This window comes from Stegostoma tigrinum, chromosome 12 (genome assembly GCF_030684315.1).
Source record: "Stegostoma tigrinum isolate sSteTig4 chromosome 12, sSteTig4.hap1, whole genome shotgun sequence".
In the NCBI taxonomy this organism is placed as follows: Eukaryota; Metazoa; Chordata; class Chondrichthyes; order Orectolobiformes; family Stegostomatidae; genus Stegostoma; species Stegostoma tigrinum.
Genome location: NC_081365.1, coordinates 9893346 through 9912128, shown reverse-complemented (window position 1 = coordinate 9912128; position 18783 = coordinate 9893346). Strand labels below are relative to the sequence as shown.

General features: G+C 44.2%; 1 protein-coding gene across 4 annotated transcripts in view; it reads left to right on the top strand.

Annotated features, from left to right (window-relative positions):
- LOC125457009 (neural cell adhesion molecule 2-like) overlaps nt 1-18783 on the top strand; it is a 1449549-nt gene that overhangs the window by 1105650 nt on the left and 325116 nt on the right. For all 4 annotated transcript variants that reach the window (XM_048540683.2, XM_059650141.1, XM_048540685.2 and 1 more), the window contains 2 exons: nt 8759-8909; nt 14816-15003. In XM_048540683.2, coding sequence (XP_048396640.2) covers nt 8759-8909; nt 14816-15003 — 339 coding nt within the window. The remainder of the gene's footprint in view (nt 1-8758; nt 8910-14815; nt 15004-18783) is intronic.

The following is an 18783-nucleotide window of genomic DNA, read 5'->3' as shown; positions in this document are numbered from 1 at the left end:
TGTGTAGCCTATGTTGGCACAGTGACTCGCTACATTCTAATCCCAAAACTCTCTTTTACAGAGTCACAGACTTGTTGTGGTGCAGAAATAAGTCACTTGACCCAATTTGTCTGCACTAGTTCTATTACCTCATGTCAATTTCCTGCCATTTCTCTGCACATCAGGTCAGGGAAAGATGTTGTGAAACTTGAAAGGATTCAAAAAAAAATTTTACAGGGATGTTGCAGAGATTAGAGGGTTTGATGTTGAGGTTGGTTGGCTCGCTGAGCTGGTTTGTTGTTCCGCAGACATTTCATTACCGTGCTGGGTAACGTCCTCAGTGCAGCCTCTGATGAAGCGTCGGTGTGTTTTCCTGCCTGGTTATTAAACTCTGGGGTCCGTTGTGATGGATTGCCTCACTTCTGCGTTTTCTCCATAGTGGAATGTATATGGGGTCGAGTTCAATGTGTTTATTAATAGCCTGCTTCATGGAGTGCCATGCTTCCAGGAATTCTTGTGCTTGTCTCTGCCAAGCCTGTCCCGGGATCTTGGTGTTGTCCCAGTTGAAGTCGTGATTCTCTTTGTCCATGTGGATTGAGATGAACGAATATTGGTCATGTCTTTTTGTAGCCAGTTGATGTTCATGTACTCTTGTTAGTTTTGTTCCTGTTTGATGTAGTGTTTCACACAGTCTCTGCAGGGGATCTTGTAGATGACATTGGCCCTGTCCATAGCAGGGAGTGGGCCTTTAGTTCGGGTGAGCACTTGTCATAGGGTTGATGTGAGCTTGTGTGCCACTCTGATGCCCAGTGGTCATAGAAATTTTGTGGTGAGTTCTGACATGTTCCTGATTTAGGGTAGTGTGATGAGTGTGTCAGGCCGTGTAAAATCTTTCTGATGCTGTTCCTGTAGGCATCTCCTGGCATAGTTCTTTGGATATTCATTATCCTTGAACACTTGGAAGAGGTATTCTTCCTCCTCTTGGCATAGTATGAGGGTTTGAGCTATGGGAAATGGACTGATGCTACTTTCCCTGCAGAGTCAGAAGCTGGGTCTTCTTTCCCTGGAGCATCGGAAGATAAGGGGTGACCTTATAGAATTTTATAAAATCATGGGGGGCATAGGGTGGATAGCCAAGGTATTTTCCCCGGGGTAGGGAGTCCAAAACTAGAGGTTTATGGTGAGAGGGACCTAAGGGGCAACGTTTTCATGCAGAGGGTGGTGCGTGTATGGAATATACTGCCAGAGGAAGTGGTGGAAGCTGGTACAATTACAGCATTTAAAACGTATCTGGATGAGTATATGAACAGGCAGGGTTTAGAGGGATATGGGCCAGATGGTGGCAAATGGAGCCAGATTGATTTAGGATATGTGATTGCTTTGATTTTTTGTCACATGTACCTAAGTACAGTGAAAAACTTTTGTTTGTGAGCACTATAGGCAGATTGATTCCAGCCTCGGGTAACTGTCTGAGTGGAGTTTGCACGTTCTCCCCGTGTCTGCGTGGGTTTCCTTCGGGTGCTCCGGTTTCCTCCCACAGCCCAAAGGTGTGCAGGAGAGGTGGATCGGCCATGCTGAATTGCTCGTAGTGTTCAGGGCGGTGTGGGTTGTAGGGGGATGGATCTGGTTGGGATGCTGCAAGGGGCAGTGTGGACTCGTACATTGCATAGGATGTACATAAGACAGAATCAACATTAACTAGATCAACATTCTTTGAAGTTAGAGAGTCCATTCATCAGTCTAATAATGGCGGGGAAGAAGCTATTCTTGGCCTGCTAGTGCGTGTGTTCCAGCTTCTGTATCTTCTGCCTGATGGAACAGGATCTGCTCGGCATGAACGAATTGGATTAAATTTCTGTTTCCATGCTATACATCTTTGTGACTCTCTGACTATCTGCATTTCTGACCTCCAACAGAGGGTTGAGTAGCACCATTAGTCATAGTCACCCTAGATGTCCCCTTCAGGTCCTGTTTCATATAACTGACAAGACATGTGTTTAATCAAATGTGAAAATCCATGCCTGAAGTTAGAAAGTGGAGTTGGAAGGCGCTACATATGATTTTTGATGAAGTGCTGTTTTGTAATAGGGCATAGAAGAATGGAATGAACTGTCAGTTCTGGGCTGGCTCTTTAGGCCCAGGTTCCTATTGTTCCCCAAGAGCCACATAATCTTTATCTTTTCAGTACTTCTCAGTCCCTTTCTCAGAGTTGCTATTGAATCTGCTTCCACCGCCTTTTCACGCAGTCCATTCCTGGAGTCAACAATCTCCGGCACTTTTCTTCTGTGACCACTACTTACTAACCTTTATTCCTTGGGACAGTTTCTCCTTGAACGTTCAATCAAACCTTTTACATAAGTTTGAAGACTTTGATGAAACATCGCGCTTTTACATTCTTAGCTGAAAGGAGAGCAATTATTGGGACCACTTCTAGTAAATCTCCTCTTCCCTACTCTGTAATGTAAATGTCCTTGAAAAGGCTTCTGTATCTTAAACATCAGTTGAAAAGACAAATGCATAAACCTATTGTTTAAAAACAAGTCGAGGTCTAATTGCCTACCTGTCAGCAATTTATAACGATTGCTGCCTGCCTTGTGAATCTTATGTTAAAAAATGCTTGGAGCAAGAAAATTTCATTAAACACAAGAGTATTTATTTATACAGGGCCTACAAACAATGTGCACGCATAATAGACAATGTTAGGCCTTAATCAGGCAAATATAATGAAAGACATAATACTTCAGGCAAGTCTTTATTTCATTACTTCAAGCCACTGACTTCAGCATTATCTCTTCCACAAACACACACGTGTCTTGTGAGTTAAATAGAAACAAGTCCACACAAATTTTTAATATCACTTTTCGATTTGGATTTCTGACTGTGTAACCCTCTTACTTAGCAAAGCCACTTTACCTACTTGCACCCTTCTAATATTGCCCAGATCTGTCCTAGCCTCAATTGTTGCTGTTGTATTAACTCATTTACTGTTGAAAGCCTCCCTATTCCTCCAGATGTGACTATTCTAACGCTTTTGTGGCTAGTCTACGGCCTTCCACCCTCCATAAACTACACCTCATCGAAAAAAAATGCTGTTCAGGTCCTAATCTCATCAAGTCCTGGCTAGCCACTGCCCATGCTCACTGATCCACATCAGCTCCTAGTTCCCCAATTTTAAGGATCTTGGCTTCAAATTCCTCCATAGTTTCAACCTGTCCGTTTCTGTGCCAGATCTTACAGGCTTCCAGCCTCAGAGATTTCATCGCTCCTGCAAAGTTGGCTTTTTGAGTATATTCAATACTCATTTCATTCTCATTGATTGCTGCACTGTCACTTGACTATACATTGAAATTTCATCATCCCTACCCTCAACATTCTTGCCTTTTTATTTCTTTCGTTTTTCTTTCAGACGTTGCTTAAGAATTATCCAGTTGAGCATGTGATTAATCATCTGTCTTAAATCTCAGTTTTTGGTTGGGTATCAACTTGCCTGGTGACCTTCCTATAAGGCAATTTGTGTTGGTTATACTGCTGTAGAATGGAGAGATGGTCACTTGGCTCTAATGCTATTGGGCTATAAATCCCATAGGCCTAGCCTATTGCTTGAGTGGCATAGGTTTAAGACTCCCACCAAAGCAATTTATGGAATTTAATGTCAAGAAATAACCCTGCATTATAAAACCAGTCTCAGTAATAGTGACCATGAAGTTATTACTGCTTTTTATTGTACAAATCTATCTGGCTCATCACAAGAGCAGCACAATGGCTCAATGGTTAGTACTGCTGCCTCACAGTGCCAGGGACCCAAGTTTGATTTCACCCTCAGGTGTGGAGCTTGCACGTTCTCTGTTTGTCTGTGTGGGTTTCCTCCTACAGTCCATATATGTGCTGATTAGAGCACAGAACATAGAACAGTACAGCACAGTACGGGCCCTTCAGCCCTTGATGTTGTGCTGAACTTTTACCCTAAACCTAACGTCTATCTAACCACCACCCCTACCTTATACTATCATCCATTTGCCTATCTAATAGGCACTTAAAAGCCCTTAATGAGGCCGACTCCACTGCCTTCTCTGGCAATGCATTCCATGCTCCGGTCACTCTCTGAGTAAGGAATCTATCTCTGGCACCTCCCCTATATCTACCTCCACTCACTTTAAAACTATGCCTCCTCATAATAGCTACCTCCACCCGAGGAGAAGGTCTCTGGATGTCCACTCTATCTATACCTCTGATCATTTTGTGCACCAATTAGCTGGATTAGCGATCGCTAAAGTATTCATATTGTGCAGGCTGGTGGATTAACCATTGGGAATGTCGGGAGGTGGGTTTGGGTCGAGTGCTGTTCCGAGGATCAGTATAAACTTGCTGGGCTGAATGATCTGCTTCCACATTATGGGGATTCTACGATTCACTAATACCCTTCAGGGAAATGAACACTGACCTTATCCGTGATAACAAGGTGTGGAGCTGGATGAACACAGCAGGCCAAGCAGCATCCCAGGAGCACAAAAGCTGACGTTTTGGGCCTAGACCCTTCATCAGAGAGGGGGATGGGGTGAGGGTTTTGGAATAAATAGGGAGAGAGGGGGAGGCGGACTGAAGATGGAGAGAAAAGAAGATAGGTGGAGAGAGGATAGGTGGGGAGGTACGGAGGGGATAGGTCAGTCCAGGAAAGACGGACAGGTCAAGGAGGTGGGATGAGGTTAGTAGGTAGGAGATGGAGGTGCGGCTTGGGCTGGGAGGAAGGGATGGGGTGAGAGGAAGAACAGGTTAGGGAGCCAGAGACAGGCTGGGCTGGTTTTGTGATGCAGTAGGGGGAGGGGAAGAACTGGGCTGGTTTTGGGGTGCAGTAGGGGGAGGGGAGATTTTGAAGCTGGTGAAGTCCACACTGATACCATTGGGCTGTAGGGTTCCCAGGCGGAATATGAGTTGCTGTTCCTGCAACCTTCGGGTGGCATCATTGTGGCACTGTAGGAGGCCCATGATGGACATGTCGTCTGAGGAATGAGAGGGGGAGTTGAAATGGCTTGTGACTGAGGCGCAGTTGTTTATTGCGAACCGAGTGGAGGTGTTCTGCAAAGCAGTCCCCAAGCCTCCATTTGGTTTCCCCAATGTAGAGGGAGCCACACCGGGTGCAATGGATACAATATACCACATTGGCAGATGTGCAGGTGAACATGTGCTTGATATGGAAGGTTATCTTGGGGCCTGGGATAGGGGTGAGGGAGGAGGTGTGGGGGCAAGTGTAGCACTTCTTGCGGTTGCAGGGGAAGGTGCCGGGTGTGGTGGGGTTGGAGGGCAGTGTGGAGCGGACAAGGGAGTCATGGAGAGAGTGGTCTCTCCGGCAGGCAGACAAGGGTGGGGATGGAAAAACGTTTTGGGTGGTGGGGTCGGATTGTAGATGGCGGACGTGTCAGAGGATGATACGTTGTATCCGGAGGTTGGACCTCAGAGGACCTCCCACCCACAGCCTCCAACCTCATTGCTGCCCAACCCCGCATAGCCCGTTTCTATCTCCTTCCCAAAATCCACAAACCTGCCTGCCCTGGTCGATCCATTGTCTCAGCCTGTACCTGCCCCACCGAACTCATTTCCACCTATCTGGACTCCATTTTCTCCCCTTTGGTCCAGGAACTCCCCACCTACGTCCGTGACACCACCCACTCCCTCCACCTCCTCCAGGACTTCCAAGTCCCCCAACACCTCATTTTCACCATGGACGTCCAGTCCCTATACACCTGTATTCCTCATGCAGATGGCCTCAAGGCACTCCGCTTCTTCCTGTCCCGCAGGCCCGACCAATCCCCCTCCACCGACACCCTCATCTGCCTAGCCAAACTCATCCTCACCCTCAACAACTTCTCTTTCGATTCCTCCCACTTCCTACAGACAAAGGGGGTGGCCATGGGTACCCACATGGGCCCAAGCTCTGCCTGCCTCTTTGTAGGTTACGTGGAACAGCTCGTCTTCCGCACCTACACAGGCCCCAAACCCCACCTCTTCCTCCATTACATTGATGGCTGTATCGGAGCCGCCTCTTGCTCACCAGAGGAGCTTGAACAGTTCATCCACTTTACCAACACCTTCCACCCCACCTCAAGTTCACCTGTGCCATCTCCAACACATCCCTCACCTTCCTGGACCTCTCAGTCTCCATCTCAGGTAACCAACTGGAAACTGCTGTCCATTTCAAGCCCACTGACTCCCACAGCTACCTAGAATACGCCTCCTCCCACCCACCCTCCTGCAAACATTCCACCCCCTATTCCCAATTCCTCTGCCTCCGCCGCATCTGCTCCCAGGATGAGGCATTCCAGTCCCTCACATCCCAGATGTCCACATTCTTCCAGGACTGCAACTTTCCCCCCACAGTGGTCGAGAAGGCCCTTGACCGTGTCTCCTGCATTTCCCGCACACATCCCTCACACCCCGCCCCCGCCACAACCGCCTCCAGAGGATCCCCCTTGTTCTCACATACCACCCCACCAACCTCCGGATACAACGTATCATCCTCCGACACTTCCGCCATCGACAATCCGACCCCACCACCGAAAACATTTTTCCATCCCCACCCTTGTCTGCCTTCCGAAGAGACCACTGTCTCCGCGACTCCCTTGTCCTCTCCACACTCCCTTCCAACCCCACCACACCCGGCACCTTCCCCTGCAACCGCAGGAAGTGCTACACATGCCCCCATACCTCGTCCCTCACCCCCATCCCAGGCCCCAAGATGACCTTCCATATCAAGCAGAGGTTCACCTGCACATCTGCCAGGGTGGTATATTGTCTCCATTGTACCCGGTGTGGCTTCCTCTACATTGGGGAAACCAAGCGGAGGCTTGGGGACTGCTTTGCAGAACACCTCCGCTCGGCTCGCAACAAACAACTGCACCTCCCAGCCGCAAGCCATTTCAACTCCCCCTCTCATTCCTCAGATGACATGTCCATCATGGGCCTCCTACAGTGCCACAATGATGCCACCGAAGGTTGCAGGAACAGCAACTCATATTCTGCTTGGGAACCCTGTAGCCCAATGGTATCAATGTGGACTTCACAAGCTTCAAAATATCCCCTTCCCCCACCGCATCCCAAAACCAGCCCAGTTCTTCCCCTCCCCTCACTGCATCAGAAAACCAGCCCAGCTCATCCCCTCCCCCCACTGCATCCCAAAACCAGCCCAGCCTGTCTCTGCTTCCCTAACCTGTTCTTCCTCTCACCCACCCCTTCCTCCCACCTCAAGCTGCACCTCCATTTCCTACCTACCACCTCATCCCACCTCCTTGACTTGTCCCTCTTCCCTGGACTGACCTATACCCTCCCCACCTATACTCTCCTCTCTACCTATCTTGTTTTCTCTCCATCTTCTGTCCGCCTCCCCCTCTCTCCCTATTTATTCCAGTTCCCTCTCCCCATCCCTCTCTCTGATGAAGGGTCGAGGCCCAAAATGTCAGCTTTTGTGCCCCTGAGATGCTGCTTGGCCTGCTGTGTTCATCCAGCTCCACACTTTGTTATCTTGGATTCTCCAGCATCTGCAGTTCCCATTATCACTGTCCTTATCCTGCCTTGCGTATGACTCCGGACCTGCAGCTATAGATTAACACCCAACTGCCTTCTGAAAAGGCACTCAGTTCATGATTTCTGAAGAAATGTCCTGACCTGAAATGTCAGCTTTCCTGAACATCTGATGCTGCCTGGCCTGCTGTGTTCCTCCAGCTCCACGAAGTGTTCTCTCAATTCAAGGGCAATTTGGGTTATGCAATAAATGCTGGTCCTGTCATTATAGCCATACCCAATGAAAGAGAAAAAAAGTATAAATATATCTTCTTCTTGCTGAATTGTCCACTGACAGCCTTACACGTAAAGACCCCTCCACCTGGCAAAGCTGATCCTTCAGAAATCCTCAATGCTTTCTGGAGAGAAGTGGAGAATATGAAAAGTAACTGGTGCGATAATTGCAAGAACACTTCAGCACACTGCAAGATGCAATTATCTTCTTGTCTGATAAAGCATTGGTGTGCTGCTCACTCTTTAAGTGGGCGGGGGGGATGCAATGCTATTTCCATACTTGTAAACAAGTGTGACTTTTGTAATGGTACTTTCAGCTAACAGTGGGAGGAAGCCAATTTAACATTGAGAAAGCACAGCAGGTAGCGAGGGTCACTGCACTTTAAGAGAGAAGGAACGGCTTTGTTGTGGAGATTTAGAATTGTTTTTCAGATGTGCAGTTCACTTTGATTTCTCAAAAATTGCAGCAACAGACCAGAGTACAATGATCCTCAGTCAAAAACTGCAGTGTTGACCTTTCACACAATTTTTTTGCCAAAATCTTCCACATTCAAGTCCAGTATTTACTGCAATTACTGTAGCGTTTTAGTCTCTCAAAAGTTAGTATTCCATTATTATGATCATTGTAATAGTTTTTTTGTAACTTAAAAATAGTTGTTAATGATTGAAAACTAAATGAAGTCAATTGGATGGAATATAATCTAAGGGCTTGAATTAAAATGCAAAGTACAGTAGACCATTTGTTTCTGTTCTGGAAATTAACCAGATCTATATTTTGCCATAATTTGTAATTATTGATATGCTTAAATATTCATAATGCTGAAATATTTTATTAATTCATCCTCTAGTTTTATTTTAATGCTTGTTTGCCACTGTCATAATGAATAACTATTATGATGGCCTGGTGTACTGAATGTCATCAGAATCTTCAGCTGATGATTTGTCAATAACCCAATTATCTATTTGTTATTAACTAGATATTATCGTTAACTAGATTCTAGATGGGAGGTTTGAAGTGCGCAGGCGGAAGGGGACATCCTCATTGCACATTAAGAATATCAAGCCAAGTGACTCAGGAGCATATCATTGTGAAGCTGTGAGTCCAATTGGAGCAGACAAGAAGAGCATGCATTTGGATATTCAGTGTAAGCTCAGCCACTCAATGGCAATGGACCCACATTTTCTTGTACTCTCCACGATCTCTGTATTAATGATAGACTTGAATTATTGAATATTTTCCAACTATTCATACTCAGGGTGTAGCATGTTCTGCAATTCTTTAGTTGTATTTGAAAATGTGGACAAAAGCCATCTTCTCAAACTCTAATTGCTGAAGCCATTTTGACAAAGGCTGTCTCCCAGTACTGTCATGTAGGGAGTAATGGCTTTTGGCTCAGCAATTATACACCAGGAACTGAACTATAGTAGCCTTTTTTTTAAAAAATATGCATTTATGAGATCTGGGAATTGCTGGTGGGTCAGAATTTATTGCTCATCCTTAATTACCTAGAGGGCATTTAAGAGCCAACCCCATTGCTGTGGGTCTAGAATCATAAGTAGGCCAGACCAGCCAAGATTAGCAGATCATAAAATCATAAAGTTACACAAGACAGAAGAGGCCTTTCGGTCCACCCAATCTGTACCACTGGAGCTTCACTCAGTCCACACTAGTCCCTCTTTTCCCACACTGAACTCATAGCCTTGAATGTTATCACACTTCAATTGCTTATCCAAGTACTTTTTAAAGGTTGTGAGGTTTCCTGCCTCAACTAGCCTCCCAGGCAAATGTTTTCCAGACTCCTACTACCCTCTGGGTGAAAAGGTCTTTCTACAACTCCCCTCTAAAACTCCTGTCTTTCAATTTAAAATGATGCCCCCTTGTTATTGGCCCTTTGACAGCTGCATTCTATATACCCTGTCCATGCCCAGTATAATCTCACTAACATCTAACTGCCCCCTGCTTAACTGTCTCTGCTCCAAATAAAACAGTTTGAGTTTATCCAGACTTTGTGCATCGCTGAAATGCTCCATCCCAGGCAACACCCCGGTAAATCTCCTCTGCACCCCCTTCACTGCAATTACATCCTTCCCATAGTGTGGTGACCAGAACTGCACACAGTACTCCAGCTGTGGCCTAACCAAAGTTCTGTACAGCTCCAATGTAATTTTCCTGCTCTTATAATCTCTGCTTTGACTGATAAAGGCAAACATCTTGTCTGCCTATTCATCTACTCACCTGTTCTGCTACCTTCAGGGATCTGTGGACAAGCACCAAGATCCTTCTGTTCCTCTGAGCTTCCTAATGTCTTGCCATTTATTGAATATTCCCTTGTATTCTCCTTCCTCCGAAGTGCATTGCTTCACATTTGACAGGATAAATTCCGTCTCCCACTGAATTGGCCACCTGACCAATCCATTTATGACCTCCTGTAGCATAACACCTTACTGCTCACTGTCAACCAGCCGGTTAATCTTTGCGATCAGAGATAATGGGAACTGCAGATGCTGGAGAATCCAAGACAACAAAGTGTGGAGCTGGATGAACACAGCAGGCCAAACAGCATCCCAGGAGGTTAATCTTTGCGTCATCCTCAAACTTACTGATCATCCCTGACCATTCCTATCCTCTGTTCCTTACATTCTCACCTGCATAATTTATGAATATCACTAATAATAAGTGAGTGAGGACTGATCCCTGTTGTACACCACTGGACACTGGTCCCCAGTTACACAAACAGCCTTCTACCCCCTACTCCAGTCTCCTGTCACAAAGCTAATTTCTGATCCAATTTGCCGTGTTATCCTGGACGCCATGAGATGTACCTCCTTTATCAGTTTCCCATGTGACCTTATCAACAGCCTTACTGAAGTTCATATGAACTTCCCTGTCCTATCTAAATACTTGGTCGCCTTCTTGGAAAATTCCACTAGATCCATTAGGCATGACCTCCAGCTAATAAAGCCACATTGATTATTCCTGATTGAACCTTGCACACCTAAATGGAGATTAATTTTCTATTTCACTATTTTCTCCAATAGTTTCCCTACCACTGATATCCTTCCTGAAAGAGTATTGGTGAACTAGATGGGTTTTCTGACAATTGACTATGGTTTAATGATCATTGTTTGACTTTCTATTCACGATTTGTTTTAAAATTCAAAAGCCTCGCGCCCCCCACCCCATCTGTACAGAGCATTATCTTCATCTCTTTGTTAATAATCTGCTGATAATATCCTCCCCAAATAAAAACTGTAACTACAAGAGCAGGTCAGAGGCTAGGAATACCTCAGCAAAGAATCCACCTCCTAACTCCCCAAGCCCATCTGATATCCATACAGTACAAGCCAGGAGCGTGGGACAACAGCCCCAATTTGCCTGGATGAGTGCCAGTGCGGGCATGAGGAGAATATTCCATCATACTCTTGACTTATACTTTGTAGATGGTGGATAGGCATTCAGAAACCCAGAGTGAATTATACGCTGCTGAGATTCCTGGTCTGTGACTGCTCTCAGAGTCCCACCTGGCAGCTTCTGCATTCAGTCCCTCCAAACTTGTAATATCTGAGACATGGGAGTCTGCTGTTGCTCAGCCAGCTTCCACATAGAGCAATATAATAATGACGAGATCTCCTGTTCTTTCATATGTATGTTTGAAACTCAAAATTTGCTTAGCCTGAAATCCCCAGTTCATTGCATTGTTCTTGGTTTCACTCTGCCCCAGTATCAGCCTGGCATGTCACAGCTTTTAGCACAAACTTTTGCTCTAGATCTGAAAAATATTGCCCAAACATTGATTCTATCTGGAAAAAACTGGGAACTTCAGTTCATCAAAACATTTTGCAAGTCATGCGGAAAACTCCAGTAGTCAGATTTTTGTTTTGTCCTCACAGACATGTTTTGAAATCTTGGCATGACTTTTATTTCTAAGTTGACTGGAAAACTTGACCACTATCCTCTGACCAGAGAACACATTTGTATATCTTGTAAAAATTCATTTGCAGGCCTTTAAAGTCAGGTCTTTGATAGAAGGTGATTTGCCACAATGATCTAAAAATAGCATATAGATGTAGACATTGTCATAGAAGTGTAGAGCATGGAAACACACACTTTTGTGCAACCTGTACATATTGACCAGGTACTCCGTATTAATCTAATCCAATCCCATTTGCCACCATTTGGTCCATTTCCCTCTAATCCCTTCCCATTTATATACCCATCCAGATACCTTTTAAAAATTGCTATTATGCCAGCCTCCACCGCTTCCTCTGGCAGCTCATTCCATCCATGCACCTCCCTCTGTGTGAAAAACTTGTCCTGATATCCCTTTTAAATCTTTCCCCTCTCATCTTCAACAAATGGCCTTTAGTTTTGGGCTCAACCATTCTGAGAAAAAGACCTTGTCTCTGCATCCTATCCATGTCCCTCATGATTTTATAAACCTCTGTAAGGTCACCCCTCAGCCTCCAATGCTGCAGGGAAAGTAGCCCAGTCTATCTAGCTTCTTCCTAAAGCTCAAGCCCTCCGACCTCCGCAACATTCCATTGTTCTACCATCCTCCATTCCGATCACTTAATCTGAGCCATCAACATCTTTTCTCCACCAGTATCTGATACCCACCCTGCCCACAAACTATAGCATAAATTCTGTCCCCTCCACACTTCACTTCACCTCTGATGAAGAGTCATCTAGACTCAAAATGTTAGCTTGCTCTCTCTCTATGGAAGCTGTCTGACCTGTTGTGATCTCCAGCATTGATTGTTTTCAGCACAGATTCCAGTATCTGCATTAATTTTCTCCAACATCCTTGTAAATCTTTTCTAAACTCTTTCAAGTTTCTCAACATCATTCCTACAGCAGGGAGACTGAAATTGCACACAGTACTCCAAAAGTGGCCCCAACCAAAGTGCTGTACAGCCATAACATGACCATCCCAACTCCTGCACTCAATGCACAGACCAATAAACACAAGCATATCAAACATCTTCACTATCCTGGGTATCTTCTGACATAAAACCATTGTCAGACATAACACTCAAATTCTGCCAAGTTGGGAGATTTAAATGCAGCAAGGAATATTTCTTAAACCAAAAATGAATTTGTAGTAGTTAAATTGGACCAGGAGGACTGAATCAACATATATGTTGACTTTGATGATATACAAATGAGGTTTAAACAAGGAACCCCGCCAGAAATAGCTTCAAAATGGGCAATATTTTTGCAGTTGCTGGCTTGCTTGCCAAGCTGGTGAGTTTGTTTGCAAACATCCCATCATCAGGGAAGAGGAGAACAACAACAGGCTTCCCTTCCTGCACGTAATGGTCGAACACATGGCTAATGGTGAGCTCCAGACCAGCTTACACATGAAGGCCACCCGTATGGATCAGCTACTCACCGACAACAACAATCATCCCAATGCTCACAAATGGAGCTGCATCAAAACACTGTTCAAGTGAACTGCAACACACTGCTGACCCTGGAGCTGCACAAAGCTGAGGAAGCACACCTGTACAGCGTCTTTGGAAACAGTGGTAACCCAAAAAGCGTAGTCTGTCAATACCTATACAACTGACCACAGGAAGGCACGACACATCCCAGAGAAACTAGTCACCTTTGCATACATTAAGGACAGATCTGAAATGACTCCCAGATTACTCCACCCCCTTGGAATCATGGTAGTCCACAAACTGACAGCTACATCACGACTGTTACTGACGAGAATAAAGAATCCAACAACCACAACTAACAGAACCAGCGTTATTTACAAGATACCATGCAAAGACGGCCAAAAACATTACATGGGGCGAACTGGAAGGAAATTAAGTCATCAGGATCCATGAACACCAAGCGGCTACCAAGAGATATGACCAAGTATCACTCATTTCAATACACATGGACAAAGAGGACACCCCAATTCAACTGAGACAATGTAGCCATCCCAGGACAAGCCAAACAAAGATACGCACAAGAACCTGAGGGCATGGCACTCAAACCAGAGCTGCATTAACCACATGTGGAGCTGGGCCCCATATGCTAGCCGCTGAGAAATAAATCCAGAAGTGATGCCACCCACCCCAACAAACCAAGGCACATAAATGACAAGTGGGACAGAACACTGACACTTCACTGGAGGTGCACTGATCATGTTACCTCGCATGCCAATGCAATGTTTGTGAACAAACGTACCAGCTCGGCAATCAAGTCAACAACTGTATCAACAACCCGAACTACTAATCATCTCAAAAACATTGGGCTGTATTTATGCCACAATTTGCACTGGGATCTTCAAACCCGCCAAGCACAATAATCACAATACAATGTCTCCTAACTGCTACCTCTTAAACTGATCTCATTTCTGTCTTTGATATTCTCCGTACTCAGCCTGCTCAGAGATGTTACTACACACCTGTGGTGATCGCTGACTTCCTCCTTTAAGAGTAGGTACCCTACCACTGCACAATTTCTCCCTTTTCATTGGCTTTCTTCCCTTTTAATCTTGGCCCTTCACTTGGTTCAGTAATTAAAACTGTGCTTTTTTCACAAAGTTGTGTTTCTGAACTGACCCTCAAACGCCCATCGGGCAGTAAGGAATGGGGCAGAGTGTTCAGTTAAATTTTGTGCCAGAAACCCATGACACAAATAAGCCCCTTGAAACTGTGCAACTTCAGTCTGTGATCATGGATACAGAACTAGGGACTAAAATTTCAGCAATGTAAGAGGCACTGGTCTGGTTGTATTATCGCTCCAGACCGACAGCAATATGGATGACTCTTAACTGCCCTCTGGACAATTAGCGATGGGCAATAAATGTTGGTCTAGCCAGTGATGCCCACAGCATGTGAATGGATAAAAAAGTACATTACTAAGATTATGACAAGATTTGTAGGGAGAACATCATTGATACTTTTATGCAGTCATCCAATATTCAGTTTGTTCCTTTCGATTAAGTGGAGTTGGACTTTACAGACTCCAAGCCAAAGTTTCTGTGTTTATGTGATTTGCCTTCTGATTTCCCTCTACTCTCCCACTAATTTCTATCTTTTTTTCTCCTAGACGCTCCCAAGTTTCTGTCAACCCAAGTGACCTATTACTCATGGGAAGGGAATTCAGTCAACATCAGCTGTGATGTCACGGCCAACCCTCAGGCTTCCATCTACTGGAAGAAGGAAGGTGTTGTCCTCTCTGATATCAATAAGTCTGACGTCAGTATTTACAAGAAAGGCACCAAGATCCTCCTGGAGGTGGGTTAGAGGTTATATGAGGGCTCAAGTTGGAAAAAAATATGGATCAGGTTTGAGCAGGAGAAATCTATTGACATCTTAAATTCTCTTTGCTCTTCCATGAGCATTCCCCTGTCCAGCATCAGCCCTAAGCTAAGGAGTGCCTTCTTTAACTCTCTTCTCTCTTCTACCTCTCACTCCTACTTTGAAACACTGCTCAAAACCGATTTCAACATCCTAATGTCTACTTATGTTCACAGAATCACAGATTTTGTGCAAGTGGCCATTCAGCCCATTGCACTGGTTCTATAACCCAGTGTCAATTTCCTGCCTTTTCCCCATGTTCCTGCTCACTACATTGCTTGGAATAAAACTTCATTCTGATGTGGTTCTTACAGAGCACTATCAAATGTTTTATTATGTTTCAGGAGCTATACATATGTACTTTGTTGTTGACAGATAGTCTTTTGAGTTTTTTTTCTCGACTATAGTCCTTGGCAGTGAAACAAGTGAGATTCAGACACACTTTGCGAAACTTAATTTCTTTAAATGACATATCTCTGAGCCCCTGCTTTCCTTTTTGTGACGACGAGGCTAATGGGAGCAGGGACCAACCAATTAATTTTGGCATGAGGAATGACTCACTAGCATAATATGCTAGGAATCAAATCTCATTTTCCTGGAGTTGCCACAAAAGTTTAGATTTTTATAAGAGTAAGCAGAACGTCTCAATTTACTTCTTTCGAACGCAAATTGACAAAACAAAAACAGAGACTGGGTTTCAGTATGTAATATGAATTACTATTTATTAGAAATAAATAGATTCTTACAGCAATGTTGTTACAGACTCTCAATATGTAACTCTATTCGGGAACACTCTGCCCCCATATAAGACATCCTTCTACACAATCTCATGAGTAGACTCAAAAATACATGGACGCTTTCTGAAGAAGCAAAGGCTGGAAAGGCAGTTTAATAGTCCCTACCCACAGATAATCCTTTTGGCTTGTCAGCATCTGCAACTCCTTAAACTTCCTTATCCTGGTACTTTCACTTGTTTGTATGGGGCACAGAATGACTGGTTCACAGATTATAAAGTCTCTGATTTATTGGTTAAGCGCCACAGTTCACACCAACTAATGAAGATAAACCAATTGGCTTTCTTTAGCCTTGAGGGTTTATTTTTAACTAGAGAAAAGAATAGCTCCTTCCTTTTTGGAGGTCATTCGAACCAAATAAGTACACACAAACTAGATGGTTTCTTGCGACCCAATCACATAGATTTCCCATAGGAAACTTATCAACACTTTGGGGACCAAATGACTACTTCCTGTCACTGAAAGTCTCTTCACACATATATCTTGGCTGCAGAGATAATGGGAACTGCAGATGCTGGAGAATCCAAGATAATAAAATGTGAGGCTGGATGAACACAGCAGGCCAAGCAGCATCTCAGGAGCACAAAAGCTGACGTTTCGGGCCTAGAAGGTTTTTTTTCCTTTCTCATGTGCCCTCTAATCCTTGTAGTAATCACCTTTGACCAGTATCTCTGATAAGCTTGATGAAGGGCCTAGGCCCAAAATGTCAGCTTTTGTGCTCCTGAGACGCTGCTTGACCTGCTGTGTTCATCCAGCCTCACACTTTGTTATCTTGGCTGCAGCTCATTTGCAGTAACCTTCCCCATTGTTTGAACAAATAGCAGAGCAAACAACACTTACATTGAGCATCAAGTAACTTGCCTTTAAAAAGTGCAGCAATACATTCTGAGTACTTGATTTTTGCAGCAATCTTTTTTCACATTTCAGTCCACAATTAAAATACAAAATAAAACAACCTTTACATATGCACTTACCCACACTTCACTCAATCTAGTCTACTGTATTCAGAGTCCACAGTATGGTCTCCTTTACACTGGGAAACAAAGTGCAGACTAGTGACTACTTTGTAGAACTCCTATGTTCTGTCTACTAAAAAGACCCTGAGCTGCTGTTGCCACCATGATGTTCCCTAGCCAATATTGCTGTCTCAAGCTCGCTGCAGCGTTCCAGTGAAGCTCAACACAATCTGGAAGAGCAACAACTTATTTTCCACTTGGAGGTTCAGTAGCCTTCTGGATTGAATATTGAGCTCAACAATTTTAGGGCTTCAGGCATATTCTCCCATGTCCTTACTCCAAACCCCACACACCAGGCCTTGTTATCACATGGGCTGCTACCACTCACAAAACATTGTCAGTTACTCATAGACCCTATTCGTAGCTATTCATTTCCCAGATTGGCATTTACCTAGTCCTTTGTCTGCCCAACCATTCCTGTCTGTCTTTGGGCTCTATCTGCACCATACCCCCCACCCCAAATTCTGCACAAATATCAACCTTTTCCAGGCTAGCATCAGTTTTGAAGAAGGGTCACTGGATCTGAAATGTCAACTCTGATTTTGCTCCACAGATGCTACCAGACATGCTGAGTTTTTCCAGCAACTCCTGCTTCTATTTCTGAGCATCCATAGTTCTTTCAACTTTTTACCTTTACACATGTGGTGCCTTGCCTCCCTTTTGGGTATTCCAGGCTTCTCATGGGCAGTTCTGGGGATTTGTTAAGCTGTATGAGTAACAGTTTGAGGCTCCCTAGCAGTAACACATACTCAGAAAATCTGCTCCTGACCACAGAACCTAGAGAGATAAATTGTTATGTTCATATTAAGGAGCTTCATTGGCTGTCATGTGTGTTCATTGGGAATTGTGAGTGGATTCCACACTATATTCCATCTATTACATATTTGGATTGGAAATCACGGGTTTCTCGTGAGAGTATTTTGCAGTGATTGCTCAGGAGGATGAAACAGTCTGCTCAGAGCATGTGATGGTAAAGTGTTTGCTCAGAGCTTTTATAGATATATTTTATAAGTTGTCTCTGAGATTATCATGAAAAATATTATTGATTCTCTGCTTTTTCATGGTCCTGGCTGTAAATGGTTTTATTTCTCTCAGAACCGTATTCCTTTATAATAACTAACAGTGAAAGATTGAATAACTCAGTCTTGTGGGTCAGAATGGTTAGGGCGAGGTTAGGTTAGGTGTGGATTTTGACCATTTTACCTCTGCTACTTTTTTTTATGAAATAGTGATTTGCACTAACCCTGCTCTTTCCCCTTATCTCTACAAACTTTTCTGCTTTTCAAGTATTTATTCAATTTTCTTTGAAAGATGTTCTTGACTCTTCCTTTGCCACTACCTGTTCTGTAGTAATTGTAATGACGTCAGGGAGATGGACCTTATAGAATATGAGTTCCCTAATTAGGGCAATTAACCTCGTCCAATCAGAGAGCCCTGGCTGGCAGGAGTGTTAAAGATACTGTTCACTCTGAGAGCTGGCTCTGAGAGAGCTGGATCAGTGTCAAAGACTTTCTAAATATTAATAAGGGCTAACTTGGTGACTCAATACTGGCTTCTGTGAAGTTAATTTCATGTTCAACCATTATATTCCAGATTATATGAATTCATTGTATCTCAGATATGTTCTTCTTTTTGGCTCATTTAAACAGTTTTTTTTAGAATGAATGTGCAATAAAGGGCACTTTGGCCCACTATACCTGTGCCAACAATGATGCCATTCTAATTGCAGAACAAATCCCATTTGGCTGCACATTGTTTATATCCCTCTATGCCTTACCTGGTTATGTGTCTTTTATCAGTGGCCTCTCATTATCAATCCATCTGCCAAAGGAAATGAGACAAATAAAAACCGTAGATGCTGGAATTCAAGGTAGACAAACAGGAAGCTGGAAGGATGTAGGAGGCCA